Source organism: Heptranchias perlo, chromosome 36 (genome assembly GCF_035084215.1).
Source record: "Heptranchias perlo isolate sHepPer1 chromosome 36, sHepPer1.hap1, whole genome shotgun sequence".
Classification (NCBI taxonomy): domain Eukaryota; kingdom Metazoa; phylum Chordata; class Chondrichthyes; order Hexanchiformes; family Hexanchidae; genus Heptranchias; species Heptranchias perlo.
Genome location: NC_090360.1, coordinates 16701442 through 16720047, shown reverse-complemented (window position 1 = coordinate 16720047; position 18606 = coordinate 16701442). Strand labels below are relative to the sequence as shown.

Genomic DNA, 18606 nt, shown 5'->3' with positions numbered 1-18606 from the left:
CGGAGTTTGTCACGAGTGTTCATTCGCGGGGGTTTGTCACGAGTATTGTTCGTTCGCGGGGGGCGGGGTTTGTCACGAGTATTGTTCATTTTCGCGGTTTGTCACTGTGGGGTTTGATTTTTACAGCGTTATCATTGAGCACACAAACCGAGCGATTTTCCTGGAGGATGATGATGTAGCGGCGGTGGTCGAGGGCTGCCTCTCTATTCACCGGGTCAAGCGCGCGGCAAGTGACTATCCAGCGCGCGGTATCCAGACGCTGCAGGTGGAGCTGCAGCAGATGATGAAAGGTAAGGGCAGAGGCAAAATCGGACGGAATCTGGTGCTGACTGAGGCGAGGAGCAGCAGTCCTGGCGAATGGGGCACCCAGCCATCCCATAAGATGGTTAGATACACCACCGTTGTGCCTCGGCCTCACCTCAGAAGAACGTCCTGTAATACGATGGTGAGACTATTTGCAATTCACCGCACCATCTGTCGTGTGGCCTCTGAGTGACTGCACCAAACAATCAGCGACAATGTTTGTCCAGATGCTTAGAAATGTTTATAAGAAAGTAATCTGAGCGACAGGTTGAGTGATACTAATGTATGAAGGTCTTGGGTTTTATAACTATTGTCTGATCCTCAGTATTGTAGAATCATAGAATATTACAGCACAGAAGGAGGCCATTCAGCCCATCGTGCCTGTGCTGGCTCTCTGAAAGAGTTATCCAATTAGTCCCACTCCCTCACTCTTTTCCGCATAGCAAATTTTTCCTTTTCAAATATATATCCAATTCCCTTTTGAAAGTTGCCATTGAATCTGCTTGCACAACCCTTTCAGGCAGTGCATTCCAGATCACAACAGCTTGCTGCATTCAAAAAAAAATTCTCCTTATCTCCCCTGTTCAACTCCCTTCCAGGAGCTGGGGCAAAAATCAGGGAGAGCAGAAATGTAGAGGAAACGGTTGAATTCATCAATGCTAGCAGTATGAAATAAATGAGTAGCAAAAGAAGGGGGTGGCGAACAGAATTAAAGACAAGCGAATATCAATTTTAAAATCAAATATATTATGTAAAAAATGTGCAAAAAAAACCATAACTGGATCTTTTTTTGCTACCGGTTAGGAATTTAAAGAAAAACACAGATTGCCGGATGTTGGTATGTAATTTTATGTTTTGTTGAGGGAGTTGCATAGTGTTTGAATGTAGACGGAGCAGGAATGAGAAAAGGTCGTCCGACCCTTCCAGCTCGTCATTCACCTCCTACTCTCACTCCCATTGAATTCTTGCATTTCCTTTATTTGAAGTCTTCATTTGAGTCACTCTTCCAGTGGCAACCTACCCTATAGGTTCACATTTGATCGATCTACTGGTTTTACCCCAGTACCATTTTTAGACCATTGCACTTGGGAATGGAAGAGTAGTTTGGAGTATAGTTTCAGGCTCTCTGATTATGATTGCAATTCTGTGAATCTTCTGTTCCTACGTATTGACTAAAAACTAGGAAGTGTCTGTCCTTGAATATATAAAATGTGCGGAATAACGGTTTAGATAAATGTGAGGTGATGCATTTTGGTAGATCGAATCGGGCCAGGACCTACTCCGTTAATGGTAGGGCGTTGGAGAGAGTTATAGAACAAAGAGATCTAGGAGTACAGGTTCATAACTCCTTGAAAGTGGAGTCACAGGTGGATAGGGTGGTGAAGAAGGCATTCAGCATGCTTGGTTTCATTGGTCAGAACATTGAATACAGGAGTTGGGATGTCTTGTTGAAGTTGTACAAGACATTAGTAAGGCCACACTTGGAATACTGTGTACAGTTCTGGTCACCCTATTATAGAAAGGATATTATTAAACTAGAAAGAGTGCAGAAAAGATTTACTAGGATGCTACCGGCACTTGATGGTTTGACTTATAGGGAGAGGTTGGATAGACTGGGACTTTTTTCCCTGGAGAAAGGGGTGATCTTATAGAAGTCTATAAAATAATGAGGGGCATAGATAAGGTAGATAGTCAAAATCTTTTCCCAAAGGTAGGGGAGTCTATAACGAGGGGGCATAGATTTAAGGTGAGAGGGGAGAGATACAAAAGGGTCCAGAGGGGCAATTTTTTCACTCAAAGGGTGGTGAGTGTCTGGAACGAGCTGCCAGAGGCAGTAGTAGAGGCGGGTACAATTTTGTCTTTTAAAAAGCATTTGAACAGTTACGTGGGTAAGATGGGTATAGAGGGATATGGGCCAAGTGCAGGCAATTGGGACTAGCTTAGTGGTATAAACTGGGCGACATGGACATGTTGGGCCGAAGGGCCTGTTTCCATGTTGCAACTTCTATGATAACGGTGAAAATTCCTGTAAAGTCTGGAGGCTGGATCTGACCTGACAGTTATATAATAATGTCATAATTTGGCCAAACACTGCAGCCCGAGTCCTGGAGGAGGGAGTCTTGCTCTGCTTTATTTTTTCTTGAGCTGTGCGTGACATTGGCTAGGCAGCATATATTGCCTATCCCTAGTTGCCTATTAAGGGTTAGCTTGGGACTGGAGACACATGTAGGCCAGATTGAGTAGGGGCAGCAGATTGCTTCCCTGAAGGACATTAGTGAACCAGTTGGGATTTGATGATAAATCCAGCAGCTTTTACATTCACTTTTTCTGTTGCTAGCTCACAAGTGACCAGAATTATTGATAAATTCATAACTTGCCATGGTGGGATTTGAGATTGTGATCTCTTGAGTTTTTTTCATTCGTTCATAGGATGTGGGCGTCGCTGGTGAGGCCGGCATTTATTGCCCATCCCTAATTGCCCTTGAGAAGGTGGTGGTGAGCCGCCTTCTTGAACCGCTGCAGTCCGTGTGGTGAAGGTTCTCCCACAGTGCTGTTAGGAAGGGATTTTGACCCAGCGACAATGAAGGAACGGCGATATATTTCCAAGTCGGGATGGTGTGTGACTTGGAGGGGAACGTGCAGGTGGTGTTGTTCCCATGTACCTGCTGCTCTTGTCCTTCTAGGTGGTAGAGGTCGCGTGTTTGGGAGGTGCTGTCGAAGAAGCCTTGGCGAGTTGCTGCAGTGCATCCTGTGGATGGTACACACTGCAGCCACTGTGCGCCGGTGGTGAAAGGAGTGAATGTTTAGGGTGGTGGATGGGGTGCCAATCAAGCAGGCTGCTTTGTCCTGGATGGTGTCGAGCTTCTTGAGTGTTCATTACTAGAACCAGCAACTGTGGGGTCTCCTCGCCTCTCCCAACGGCGGGGGCCCCTCGCCTCCCCCAACGGCGGGGACTAGGCTACCATGCCTATAGTAGCTGCTTTGCACTGAAACTAAATTTGTTGTCAGTGCACCCTAAAATGAGACTCAAATGTCAAGCCTTAAAACGCACACATTTAACTTAATTTTGACAGTGAGGGGTACCTACTGAATTGCGAATAGTAACCATGGGCCTGGCATAGGATCTTGATAAATTATTACAAGCATAGCCTTGAGACTTTGTTGTCCTCCTACACAAAATCTTCTGACCTTTTTTATTAAATACATTTTCATGTGATTATTCTGCCTGACCTTTTTGTAGGAAGCTACAGTTCCTTTATGCAGAAAGAAATCTTTGAACAGCCAGAATCTGTGGTAAACACAATGAGAGGAAGAGTCAATTTTGAAAATAACGCAGGTAAGAGTGAATACTTAAAAGTTCAGTGAACGCACATTTTCAACATTCAACTTCTTTGAAGTAATGCAATTAGTTTCATTTTCTATGGCGTTGACTTAAAAACTGGAAAATGTCTGTTTTTGAATCTATAAAGTGTGCGGATAGTGGTGAAAATTCCTGGGAACCAATGTTCCCTCTAATTTTTTCAGCCATGTGCGGAATGAATTTGGATTTGTGCTCCGATATAAAAATCACAACTTTAAATAGAACATCTTTTTAGAAAACATTATTCCCGGTAAATAACAAACAGATCAAATGTACAAAATAATGGATAATTGTAACAATTCAATGTTATATTGGCTGATAAATTTATATAATTTATGAAATGGGTTTCTTAAGTTGCACTAGGATTGAGCAGACAGTCTCGTTATATTTTATTAAAAATGATCTGATGGGAATCATTCCCATCAGATTTTTGTTGAATCAGCTTAATGACTCTGATTCAAACAGAAATAAATCGTGTGCAATCAGAATTTTTAAATTGAGTCAGAAATACAAAACAGCTGTCAAATCAGTCAGTGTGAATTTGGGGATAGGGAACAGTTTAATTAAACCCCACCCCTGCCCCATTGAATCCTCAGCAGGGTTTAAAAAATTATTGCATTACAGTTGTACATTTTGCAGCTCTCATTAGTTTTGGCTGCCTTTATGTAAGGCAGGGAGCAGTTTGGTCATGAAGAACCTGAACTGAGGGAGGCAATGGACAAAGATAAAAAGAGACAATCCTTGGGGCAACTGAGGGCTTTTGGATAGCAGTTATATAAAACAATTTAAATCATCTTCATTGTTTTGATTACAATGTGCCATTGTGATTGGAAAGTACATTTTAGCAAAATTGTAGAAGGATCTTTAATAACAGTTACACGTGATCTGTGTCAGAATTACTTAATTTGTAAATATGAAAAGTGGAAATTGATAAATGATTATTACAGTATGCCAGGTAATTTGGTTTAATTTGTTGTTTACTTCAGAAGCTAAAGTTGAATAGGATGGTGACAAAAACTGTTAATTGCGCTAATCGTAGACTCCCTCCAATGTTATTTGCTACCAATGCCTTAAATATGTTTGTCTTCAAACTAAAGTAACAGTTCTCCACAATTCGCACTAGAGGTGAAAAGCTTTCATTTAATTGAATGTATCTCCTCACTGAATCTTTACCGAATCCTCGTGTGCTGAAGTTTTCTGATTGGAAACTCAAATCAGTTACATCATGAAGGGATGGAAATGTGTATGAATATATGTATATGAATAGATACATATAAACAAACTTTTACACTAGTTGTCCAATGAATGAATATGTATATATATATATATAAACATTTACACTATTTCTTCTAGAAAAATATAAACTGTTACACTATTTCTTTAATATACATTTTATATATATATATACCCTATTTGTCCAATGAATATACACACACATTATATAATGTGTGTGTGCGTGTGTGTGTGTATATATATCCATCCATCAGACTGTATACTATTTGTGGACACTGGTCTCTGAGCAGCTGTACCACTGACCTGCACTAGACACCGACATCTGCAGTACAATGGTCCCATCCAACTATTACACTATTTTCCCAACACTCCCATCCAACTATTACACTATTTTCCCAATGAATATATATACATAAATTGTTACACTATCTATTTGTGGACACCGGTCCCAGAGCAGCTGTACCACTGACCCGCAACAGACAGTACAACGCTCCCGTCCAACTTAACCTTAATTCCCGCCCTTGCTGCAAAGTGATTGGTAGCTGACGTCACCTCAGTAGCATCTCCGCTAGAGAGCACTGGTTTGATGCACGGACGGAATGATGACGTGCGCAGCTTACAGGGAATGGTGGAGGGGGTGCGCAGGGGTGAAGAGGGGAGAGAGAGAAAGAATTGCATAGATGCCTGTCCCTTTAAGAGATGTTTGAGCTGGAACCACTTCTGACAATGAGTGCCATTTGATGACCATCTTCAGAACACAAAAAGCATGACCTATTCTTTTAAAAATACAATTGTTTATTTTTAATTTGCTCTCGGAATGTAAGTGACGCTTTCAAGGCAGCCTTTATTGCCATCCCTAGTTGCCCTGAGGGCATTAAGAGTCTACTTGTGACTCCAGACCGGGTAGGGGTGGCAGGCTCCCTTCCTTGAAGGGCATTAGTGAACCAGTTGGGTTTTATGACAATCCAGGTCATTGTGTCTGATACCAGCCCACAAATTACCAGATTTTTTTTAAAATTCAGTTTCACAACTTGGTGTGGTGGGATTTGTTTCTATACAAGGCAGGGAGAATCACAACATTAGGATCATAATCAAGCTTGTTGCAGCCAAATGTGTTAGTTTAGTTGGTTTAATGGGACATAGTTACCTTACAAGGTAGAGTGACCTGGCCACCTGACCTTAGCAGCCAAACTAGCACTACAGTTGGTTGTTCATTATTTTTGTCAACCACAGTGGAGCTGGAACAAACTGGGAGGCATAATTTATAGTACTAAGTGGTGTGCTCTTCTCTTGTCCCAGTTAGAAAGAGAAAGAAAAACACAGGACATCCCAAAGTGCTTTACAGCCAAAGAAGTACTTTTTGAAGTTAGTCACTGTTGTAATATAGGAAACGTGGCAGCCAATTTGCGCACAGCAAGGTCCCACAAACAGCAGTGTGATAATGACCAGATAATCTGTTTTAGTGATGTTGGTTGAGGGATAAATATTGGCCAGGACACCGGGGGGGAACTGCCCTGCTCTTACAGTAGTATAATGGGATCTTTCACATCTGCCTGAGAGGGCAGACAGGGCCTCGGTTTAACATCTCATCCGAAAGATGGCACCTCCGACAATGCAGCGCTCCCTCAGTATTGCACTGAAGTGTCAGCCTAGATTTTGTGCTTAAGTCTCTGGAGTAGAACTTTGCTGGATGGATCCCATCTTATTCAGCCATTAACATCTCCTCCGATATCTCCCAGCAACTCATCACTTCCTCAGTGCTGTGCTGTAGCGTCAACGGGGACTTTGTGCGAATGTCCTGAAGTGGGACTTGAACTCATAACCTTCTGATTTGAGAGATGAGCATGCTGCCACTAGGTCAAATTGATGCAGTGAGAAAAGCTGGCTATCCTACTGTCTCTTCTCAATCTTTAGCAGTTTCACTGACATTTGGGGTTTTGCCCATGGAGTTCTCTCCTTTCCTACGTCCAGCAGTAGTGTGAGCAGCCAGTACAATCACAACTAGCAACAGCGGCTAGTGTGGTGCAGTAGCCTTATTGAGGCACTCGTTCCAGTGTAGCAACAATGAGTATTTACTCTTCACCTGTCCCCTTAAACAAACTGGTCCTTACACATGCTGGCCCTGAAATACCAGGGAGGTCCTCTGACCTCCTGTCGTAACTTCAGCGGGAGATTGGCGGAACTCTCAGATAAATGGCGTAAAGAGCCATCGCCGCTGTTTCTCTGGAGGGCTACCGCTGGTCTCCCGCCAAAGCAACGGTGGGAGAAAGAGAGAACTTGAGCGGAAATTCCAGGCCGTTCTCTTTATCGAATCGTAAGCTAAGATACCTCGGTAGTTTAAGGTACAGAAGGAGTGGTTTCATGGGACACAGCAGGGGAGGTCTTGTGGACCATGCCTGAAAACGTCTCTGAAAGGGACCAGCACCTCTGGGGCTTGAGGTACAGTTAATGACTTTTACCCCTGGCATGGACTATGAAGTATCATCCATTTAAAGAATAACAACACCACCTAAAGATAAGTTTGTGCAGTATTGGTTTCCTGTCACTAGGAGTCTCTAATACATATTGTAATTAATCTACAATGTTCTATCTATCGTGTATACCAACATCTTGTAGTCGAGAACCAGTAACGTACAAGGTTACACTCTTAAAATGGAGTCCTGTGCAACATTCCCAACCCTCCCCCCGCCCCCCCCCCCCCAGATCCTGCACGTGAAAAGGCAAAGATTTTAAAATTTTATATGCTTTGTTTACTCCCCTCTTCCCTCTTTTTCCCTCAGAGTGGGATTTGGGGCTGGACAATCTTTTCATTAAACACTGTCCCACTCAGAAGATTTTCAGGAGAGAAGCCAGTCACTTCTGGCAGCAGGCAAAGTGCAGATTCACATAATGGCATAACTCAATGTAAAAGGCATTTGAAACTGAACCCTTATAACGCTACTCATTCAACCTAAATAATTTAACTAGCTCTACAAATATTATAATTGGAGCGTGCTCATGGAGAGGAGTGAATTTCATTCATCTAACTTCTCTCTCCACTTGTGAGCCAACGCAAAATTTTGGATTATTCATTATCCTTTTTTTAACTCTCACTTCATTTTCATTTAGTTGTACAGGTCGTATAGCAATATTTTTATTGTAAAATTAGGTGACAATTGTTGTTTAGTGCTTTATGTTTTACCACATAATGCAATTGCAAACCAAGCACAAAGTATTGGTCATGTGATATTGCTGAGACTGTCCTGTATGTTTTTCAAATGTTTTTTCTCTTCATGAATTTTTTTTTGGATGAATTTTGTGCTCAGCAAGTTAAGAATTATTAGTGCTTAGATCTGAACACTTTCCTACTTCTGGCTGCCAGTGCCCGCATTAAGCAATCCCAGTCCAGGTACCGTACAGCCAGCTGGCTGACGACTGAAGCTCTCTCTCTACTTTTACATAGAACGTACAGCACAGAAATAAGCCATTTGGACCAACAGGTCCATGCCGGTGTTTATGCTTCACACAAGCCTCCTCCCACCCTTCTTCATCTAACCCCATCAACATATCCTTCTAATCCTTTCTCCCTCATGTGTTTACCTGGCTTCCCCTTAAATGCATCTACCCTAGTCGCCTCAACTACCCCTTGTGGTTACGAGTTCCATATTCTAAGCACTCTCTGGGTAAAGAAAGTTCTCTTGAATTCCCCATTGGATTTGTTAGTGACTATCTCATATTTATGGCCCCTAGTCTGCCACAACATTGCGCCATTTTTCCACTTCTTGACTCAGCTACACCGTGGTGTCTCTGAATGAGATCAGCTTTTTAGTGTCCAATTCCTAACAGTTTTTGTACTGGGCCCATGTCCACCAGGGACCAATTTGAGACTGCCTGAACTCATTTCACATACAATCCAAATCCTTATAGAGTGGCATCTTGGCTCAATTTGTAGCACTCACCTCTGAGTCAGAAGATCGTAAATCAATGCTCTCCTCTGGGATTGAAGCCCATAGTCCCAGCAGACATTCCTGAGGGAGTTGGGGGCGTGGCCAGTGTTTGTGGGTGGAGATTCGTTCGGATGGAAGGTTTGATGGACGAAGGTAAAAGAACGAGGAGATTTGGGCAAATTGTAGTTGCGTCCAAATTTCCGTGCTCTCTTAAAGCCACACAATTGGCTTGTGTTGAGATTACAGGTGTGTCTGGGCACGAAGGAGGAGGAAATTCCAGACCTATCATTTTCTTAATGCACCAACTAATTCCAAAATCCCAATGACCAATTTAAAAAATATGTATTTTCCTTGCTGATAACGCGTAGAGATGGTGATGTCGGACTACTCTCTTATTGATGAAGATCCATAGGGACAGTGCGATCTTGAGATTTATAGTCATTCAGAGAGGAAAAATATCTGAGTGGTTTCTAGTGACACCACACAAGTTGACCACCAGTATGTTTGTTTCAGCCTTAATATTGTAACTTGTATCTCTGTTGCCTTTTGCCTCTTAGTGATCCTTGGAGGATTAAAGGATTCAATTAAGGAAATCAGAAGATGCAGACGCTTATTAATTATTGCTTGTGGAACAAGTTATCATACTGGACTGGCGGTATGTTTTCATTATTGTCTTTGAAATCTTATACCTTGGACAAAAATGTTACATAAGGAGACTTAATTGAGGTTTTGCTAAGACGATTTCATGACAATTTCAACGTTACTTACAGTCCAACTTATTTTCTATTTGATCTATATGTACATGGTTATTTTTGTTTTATATTGATTTTCTGGGCTTCGCTGGCAAGGCCGGCATTTTTTGCCCATCCTTAGTCACCCTGAGAAGATGGCAGTGGGCCGACTTGAAATGGTTTGATACAACTTAGTGTCTTGCTCGGCCACTTCAGAGGGCAGTTGAGAGTCAGCCACTTTGCTATGGGACTGGAGTCACATATAGGCCAGACTGGGCAAGGAAGGCAGGTTTGCTTCCCTAAAGGACATTAGTGAACCAATTGGGGTTTTTTCCCGACAATTCGACAGTTTTATGGTCAATTTTACTTCACGTTTTTTTTAAACTAAATTCAAATTCTCCAACTGCCCTGGTGGGATTTGGGATCTCATTCTCTGGATTACTAGTCCAGTAACATAACCACTGCACTGCCCTTTGTAATTCTCAACAATTTAGTTAGGGTGCCAATTTTCTCCTCTTCATGTTGCAATATAGTTCTGTGCAGTAGTTAGTGAAATTTGTTGTGTGTCTCCCTCTCGCTCTCTCTCTCTCTCATTTTATATAGACACACACCTAGATATATGTATCTAAACAAACACGCACGCACACAATTTTTATAACTCCAAAAGCAAACACCCATTACGTACATGTCCTAAATCTGGTTTAAATATTAAACAAACTTCCACCACAAACCACATCCACACAATTGAAAATTACTCAGTTTTCTCTGAAAAGGGGAGCCTCTCATGATGAGGTTGACCGAATAATTCCCTATTTGTAAATTTCCCAACCGACCTGGCATCGGCACTCTTAAATTTAAGCACATTTGGGAAAAATGAACTCCAGAGTAACTTAAACCACTGTGTCTGTGTGTCTGTGTGTGCGCACCCTTGTTAATCTATCCTCTCGTTGCATTAAAATGATTCTTAGCAGTAAGAAAATATTTCACTTGTTTTGAGGGCATCAACGAGCTCTCCGGGCCAAACAAAGTTTTCTTTATAAAGCTGCAGCTCCACACAGCGTGCTGTTCATCCGAAGATTGGTGAGTCGAGCCCGAGCCCCATACACGACGAGCTGGGGATCTCACCCTGTCGGGGGCTGTCGGAGCACGCCCAGCTAAATTGGAACGTGAGTCTGTTTTTGACCATCACGCAGCTCCTCCGGCCAATTACAGAGTAATGTTACAAGAGACCTAGGTATTAATGGCCTGCCCCTGGGGTAGGATGGCCTACTCTGGTTGGACGTATTCCTGGCGGTTTCATCACATGACCTGCCCCGCCTCCACCATTGGTCTACCAACACGTCCATCCTCGCGATTGGCCTTCCCACGGCCAATTGAGAAGCGAACGGACTCTGCATTACCCAATTGGATGATTCTCAACTTCAGTCAAACAGCCTTTTTTTTCTCATCGCCAACTCTTTCTAACCAATAAGCGAAAGTGTTCAAAGAAAATGTTAAAAAGCGCACAATTTTTTTTAAACGTCGCTATGATTTGCCTCCCGGGTTTGCTCGCAGCAATGTCCTGGAGGTTAAACTTCAATTCCTGGAGACTCCAGGGAATTCCTGGAGACTCCAGGGCAATCCTGGAGAGTTGGCAACCCTGCCTGGGGGAGGGGGATTGGGGAGATGGGAGAAAAACAAAATGACAGTCCAGTTTATTTAAGTGACTACATTTTTGTGTTGCACTATGTATTTTCTTCATTCTGTCCAATCAATGTCCAATATTTGCAGCCAGTAATTTGCTGCGTTGCGGAAAACCAGTGTTTATTTTAAAGGCTGTTCAGCATTCATAGGGTCCTTGTGCAGTTCTAAATGTATGTGGATGTGTTCACATGTTAATGGTTAATTTATCACGGTTCTGTATCTGGAGTGTACCTCACACAGCTGGCATCGTCTGTTGTCTAATAGCGACAAATTGTCTCCTGTTTGAAAAGAGCTGGGTGGGGAGCTGTTTCACGCTAAACAGTACCGCACATTGATGGCCCGCATGCCTCATTAATCCTGCTCAATTATAATGAGACAATTATCTCCCCAGAAATTGAATTCATATGTAAATCATGATGCAGTCAAGCTCCACAAAGTGCCTGCTTCCCCACCCCCCAAAAAACAAACTGATTCACTGTCACAAAACGGAACAGAGCAGAAATAATTGTTAGTTTGCTGCAGGATAATCTTGTTTCTGTACTTTGCCAGCTTGAGTTTTGAGTAGTTAGGCTGATTGATTAAACCTCTGCTTGTTTACGTCGTGGGTCGTCTGGCAGCATTAGTTGAAGTTGGGGCTTTTTTTTTTAGTCCTGTAACGCAATCTATTGCAACTCATGTCTGTATTTGGATGCTTTCTTGGAACATGTGAAATCACTCAGTGAGTGGTCATATCCGGGTTTTCACTGACGTTTTGCTGAGGATCACCGTCCCAACTCGTGCCTTTCTCAAGGATCATAAGAAACCTAAGGAATAGGAGCAGGAGTAGGTCATACGGCCCCTCGAGCCTGCTCCGCTATTCATTAAGATCATGGCTGATCTTCGACCTCAATTCCACTTTCTCGCCTGATCCCCATATCTCTTGATTCCCCTGGAGTCCAAAAATCTATCGATCTCAGCCTTGAATATACTCAACGACTGAACATCTGCAGCCCTCTGGGGTAGAGAATTCCAAATATTCACGACCCTCTGGGTGAAGAAATTCCTCCTCGTCTCAGTCCTAAATTGCCGGCCCCTTATCCTCAGACTATGCCCCCTAGTTCTAGACTCTCCGGCCAGGGGAAACATCCTCTCAGCATCTACCCTGTCAAGCCCTCTTAGAATCTTATATGTTTCAATGAGATCACCTCTCATTCTTCTAAACTCCAGAGATTATAGGCCCATTCTACTCAATCTTTCCTCATAGGACAACCCTCTCATTCCAGGAATCAATCTAGTGAACCTTTGTTGTACCGCCTCTAAGGCAAGTATATCCTTCCTTAGGTAAGGAGACCAGAACTGCACACAGTGCTCCGGGTGTGGTCTCACCAGAGCCCGATATCATTGCAGCAAGCTCTTGTACTCCAACCCCCTTGCAATAAAGGCCAACATACCATTTGCCTTTCTCATTGCTTGCTGTACCTGCATGTTAACTTTCTGTGTTTTGTGTACAAGGACACTGAAATCCCTCTGAACACCAACATTCAATAGTTGCAGACCATTTAAAAAATATTCTGCATTTTTGTTTTTCTTACCAAAGTGAATAACCTCACATTTCCCCACATTATACTCCATCTGCCACCTTCTTGCCCACTCACGTAACCTGTCTGTATCCCTTTGCAGACTCTTTGTGTCCTCCTCACAGTTTACTTTCCCATCGAGCTTTGTATCCTCAAACTTAGATACATTATACTCGATCCCTTCATCTAAGTCATTAATATAGAATGTAAATAGCTGAGGCCCAAGCACTGATCCCTGTGGCACCCCACTAGTTACAAGCTGCCAACTCAAAAATGACCCGTTTATTCCTACTCTCTATTTTCTGTCCGTTAACCAATTCCCAATCCATACTAATATATTACCCCCAATCCCATGAGCCCTAATCTTGTGTAACAACATGTTGCACCTTATCGAATGCCTTTTGAAAATCCAAATATACTACATCCACTGGTTCCCCCTTATCTACCCTGCTAATTACACCCTCAAAAAACTCTAATCGATTTGTCAAACACGATTTCCCAAACACGATTTCCCTTTCATAAAACCATGTTGATTCTGCCTAATCATATTATGATTTTCTAAGTGCCCTGTTACTATTTCCTTAATAATAGATTCTAGCGTTTTCCCTACTACTGATGTCAGGCTAACTGGCCTGTAGTTCCCTGTTTTCTCTCTTCCCTCCTTTCTTGAATAGTGGGGTTACATTTGCTACCTTCCAATCCACAGGGACCATCTAAAATCTAGGGAATTCTGGAAGATCAAAACATCCACGATCTCTGCAACCACCTCTTTTAAAACTCTAGGATGTAGGCCATCAGGCCCAGGAGAATTGTCGGCATTTAATCCTATTAATGTTTCTAAAACTTTTTATTTACTAATCTTAATTACTTTAAATTCCTCGCTCTCATTAGACCCTTGGTTCCCCACTATTTCCGGTATGTTTTTTGTGTCTTCTACTGTGAAGACAGATATAAAATATTTGTTTAACGTCTCTGCCATTTCCTTATTCCCCATTATAATTTCTCCTATCTCTGCCTCTAAGGGACCTACGTTTACTTTTGCTAATCTCTTCCTTTTTACGTACTTGTAGAAGCTCTTACAATCTAGTTTACTCTCAGGCAGGCTAGATCACTCTCGGGAGGGCTGTAACACACAGTGCCGTAGTTTCCCACAGGAAGAGAGGAAAGCACTAGTGGGTCTAATCCCCGATGGCTCAGCTGGCCAAAGCAGCGAGTTGCTGAACCAGACTCTTGCAAATTGTGAAATAAAAACAGAAAATGCTGGAAAACGCTCAGCAGGTCAGGCAGCATCCGTGGAGAGAGAAACAGGGTTAACATTTCGAGTCGATGACCTTTCATCAGAACTGGAAGATGTTAGAGATTAATGGTTTTTAAGTAGGTACACAGCCAGGAAAAAGGGGGGAGGAAAGAACAAAAGGGAAGGTCTGATAGAGTGGAGGGCAGGAGTGATTAGATGACAAAAGGGATGATGGTGCGAGGCAAAAAGGGGTGGTCATCCCTTTTTGTCTTATCTAGTGCAGACTCGCAATTTATATCCGCTCAGCTTTGGTGTCACCAAAAGCAGATCCTGCATAACCTCCTTCTCCCTCTTGTTCACCAACTGAAGGCTTGACTTCAGACCGCCTCTCTTCCATCCTTGTCTGGGGATTGGCCAGCTGAGCTGCCAATTAACCGACCACCACCGTCTTAGAAACTAGCTCCTGAGCTCAAATTGCATAGAATGTACAGCACAGAATCAGGCCATTCGGCCCTACAGGTACATGCCGGTGTTTATGCTCCACATGAGCCTCCTGCCTCCCTACTTCATCTACCTAAATGAATGAGGCATCCCAACACCTAATGGATGTGGATGTTAGAAGGTTTCCATACAACATCTATTGACTCCAATTGAAGTGCAGTTTGGAACTCCATCGAGATTGGCTTATCTTGAGCCAATCCATATGCCGAGCCATGTCTGTTCTGTGGATTTAATCCCTGCCCAACTTAATAGCAACATTTTAATATAAATGACACAAAACTTCTTTCCGTGGCCAAGCAATTAAAAATCCTGAAACGTGACACATAAAAAGAAACAAAGGAACTTTTATTTATATAGCGCCTTTCATGACCTCAGGACGTCCAAAAGTGCTTCAGAGCCAATGAAGTATTTTTGAAGTGTAGTCACTATTGTAATGTAGGAAATGTGGCAGCCAATTTGCATAATGGTCCACAAACAGCAATATGAGAATGTCTAAATAATTTGTTTTAGTGATGTTGGTTGAAGGATAAATGTTCGCCAGGACACTGGGGAGAACTCCCCTGCTCTTCTTCGAAATAGTGCCATGGGATCTTTTATGTCCATCTGAGAGGGCAGTCTGTGCCTTGGTTTAACGTCTCATCCAAAAGGCGGCACCTCCAATAGTGCAGCACTCCCTCAATACTGCACTGGAGTACCAGCCTGGATTATGTGCTCGGGTGTCTGGACTGGAGCTTGACATACTGATTATGAAGGTCCCAGGTTCAGTCTCCAATCCACGCTGAGTTATAAGAACATAAGAAATAGGAGCAGGAGTAGGCCAATCGGCCCCTCGAGCCTGCTCCGCCATTCAATAAGATCATGGCTGATCTGATCCTAACCTCAAATCTAAATTCATGTCCAATTTCCTGCCCGCTCCCTGTAACCCCTAATTCCCTTTACTTCTAGGAAACTGTCGATTTCCGTTTTAAATTTATTTAATGATGTAGCTTCCACAGCTTCCTGGGGCAGCAAATTCCACAGACCTACTACCCTCTGAGTGAAGAAGTTTCTCCTCATCTCAGTTTTGAAAGAGCAGCCCCTTATTCAAAGATTATGCCCCCTAGTTCTAGTTTCACCCATCCTTGGGAACATCCTTACCGCATCCACCCGATCAAGCCCCTTCACAATCTTATATGTTTCAATAAGATCGCCTCTCATTCTTCTGAACTCCAATGAGTAGAGTCCCAATCTACTCAACCTCTCCTCAAGTTGTAGGAGTTGCCTCCTCTCAGTTTGGGTGGGAGCAGGAAAATCGGGCAAGGTTCCTGCTCCTGATTGCTGTCCAGAGACCCCTGCTGAAGGCGTGCTTGTATGGGTGTCAGATGAGAGCAGGCTTGGCTGTGATGACCCACGTGGTCCAATAGTTCACCCAAATACGCAAATCTGAGATAAACAAATTCCCGTTAAAACTGCGGCAAAAACAACTTTTCAGAAATTGCTTAGTTCCTTAATCAACACCAGAGTGTCCCTTTCTGTCCAATCCAAGTCCGTTTAATTCGATGCTTTATTTTCCCTTCATTCTGTCCATTGAATGTTAAAATTTAACTTGCACGTGTGCATAAAAAATCATCGTAAAGCCCTTAATAAGACCCCGGTATTAGTATTAACGAAACACTGGCATTCTACAGCCTTTCACTGAGATCAGAAGAGTTAAGGCTTGCGACTGCAGTTTTGAAATAATATTGTTATGTTAACTATAAGAAAAGCATGTGGAATTTTGTAGGAAGACTGTTGCATTAAAGAGGACACGCGATGAAATCTGTCTTAAGTTCAAGTGAAGAATAGCCCCTTGGTTGAGATGCTAGAGTACGGTCGACCCTCTGGGAACTATACCCAAAGCAAGAGTGAGTGCGTTCAGGAGGGTTGGGGGGGAGTAGGGGGGTGTGGTGAGGTGGAGAAAATTGAGATAAAAATACAAAATTTGTCTTCGTAGTTTAGTGTCCGACTCTGGTCCTGACGGATTTGACCTAATTTCCACCTGTGTCTTGGTTCCTCTCTCAGACGCGCCAAATCCTGGAGGAGCTGACGGAGCTGCCAGTCATGGTGGAACTTTCTAGCGATTTCTTGGATCGCGGGACGCCAGTCTTCCGGGATGACGTGTGCTTTTTCCTCAGCCAATCAGGTACTGCGCAGCATGTGTAAAGCAAATTTCCAGATGTGAAATAATTTTCATAGTTACTAATGCACCTTGGTGAAGATTATCCTGTGTTTGGCTGCCCCTGAACCTTTTCTTTTATTTATTCTCGGGATGTGGGCATCGCTGGCAAAGCTGGCATTTGTTGCCCTGAGAAGGTGCTGGTGAGCCGCCTTCTTGAAGCACTGCAGTCCATTCTTTCAAACGGTTTGGTACAACTGAGTGACTTGCTAGGTCACTTAAAGGGGCAGTTAAGAGTCAACCACGTTGGTATGGGATTGGAGTCACATATAGGCCAGACTAGGTAAGGACGTCTGGTTCCCTCCCCTAAAAAGGACCAGTGGGTTTTTACGACAGCTTCATGGTCACTTTTGCTGACATCAGTTTTTCTATTTCCAGATTTTTTAAAAACTGAAATCAAATTCTCAAACTGCCATGGTGGGATTTGAACTCGCCTCTCAGGATTGTAGTCCAGGCCTCTGGATTAGTGCTCCGGGAATATAACGACTGAACTACCGTATTTCAGTAGCTTGTTTTTATGGAGTATTGTGTTGAGGGCCTATTTGTATATTTTTGCATTTCGCTGGCCTGACGTCAGGAGTCGAGATGGTGATATGCAGTCCGATACCTGGCCACTGCCTGTGGCTGTGTAGATGGCCAGAGAGAGTGCCTAGGCTCAAAGGGGGTCATACCCTCTACTCTGTGCTGAGTTAGCTGCTTTCTGATGGGGTGACAGTAGTGACCCCACGATTGTTCTCCGCATCCTTGGGTTAGAGTGGAGTTGGGGTGGGCGGAGGTGGTGGTAAAGTGGACCAGTGTTCCTGATCGCTCCCCAGGAACCCTTGCAGGAAGTGGGCAAGTGGACGCCAGGCGAGGACACGATCTGCCTCAGCTTTGTTGCCTCCATTTCTCCGGTCAAATAGTCTGCTGACGTTCCATGTCAATCTTCTCACGGTAATCATAGTCACTTGGGAGGAGGCCCCCAGCAAGGAGTTAATGCCTTTGGAGAGAAAGGGTCGAAATGTTAAAAGTAGTTGACGTTTCTGCTCATTTTTGAGCTATTACTCTGTGGCTTCTCATTAAATCTGTGCTGGTGTTTCAGGCCAATTATCAATGAGAAATTAACTCTAAATATGTTAATTAAGTTACCTACATTTGTGCTTTTGTGTACCACAAATGTAGGTAACTTAATTAACATTTAGAATCATAGTGTTACAGCACAGAAGGAGGCCGTTCAGCCCCTCATGCATGTGCCAACTCTCTGAAAGAGCTATCCACTTAGACCCATTCCCCTGCTCTTTTTGCCACACTTTTTATTTTTTTTATTTTTCAGATAATGATACACTTCCTTTTAAAAGCCATTTATAGATTCAACATCAACCATTGTTTCCAGTGGGACATTTTTAATTCCTAACGATCTTCTGCGGGAAAAAAAACTGATCACTTTTGGTGGACGTAGTTTTTCCCCTATTCACCTTTATCAAAACTTTTTATAATTTTGACACTTTTGTCAGATCTCCTCTTAACCTGATCAGTTTTAATGAAAAGGAGTTTAGTTTCTCTTGTCTTTTCCCACAACTAAAGCCTCTCACCCCTGGTATCATCTAAGTGAATCTGTGTGTGTGTGTGTGTGTGTGTGTGTGTGTGTGTGTGTGTGTGTGTGTGTGTAGATAAAATATTGGTGGTTTACAAATAAATCACCCGTATGTGGTCAGTGTAACAGACTAGCACTTGCAGGTCTTATGCGTTATGGGACAAGTTTACTTTCTATAAACTGCCAGTCCCTGACTTGGATACAAATACCAATTACTTTTGATCTTTTGATGCGAAATGTTTGAGAACTAGCTGCTGTGCTATTACAATGCTGAGAGCATTCTTGTACATTAAAGGTTACGGCTGTAG

General features: G+C 43.0%; 1 protein-coding gene across 3 annotated transcripts in view; it reads left to right on the top strand.

Moving 5' to 3' along the window:
- The window catches only part of LOC137304143 (glutamine--fructose-6-phosphate aminotransferase [isomerizing] 1-like), a 79558-nt gene that overhangs the window by 40093 nt on the left and 20859 nt on the right, over positions 1 to 18606 (top strand). For all 3 annotated transcript variants that reach the window (XM_067972640.1, XM_067972639.1, XM_067972641.1), the window contains exons 10-13: positions 127 to 290; positions 3545 to 3640; positions 9381 to 9478; positions 16572 to 16692. In XM_067972640.1, coding sequence (XP_067828741.1) covers positions 127 to 290; positions 3545 to 3640; positions 9381 to 9478; positions 16572 to 16692 — 479 coding nt within the window. The remainder of the gene's footprint in view (positions 1 to 126; positions 291 to 3544; positions 3641 to 9380; positions 9479 to 16571; positions 16693 to 18606) is intronic.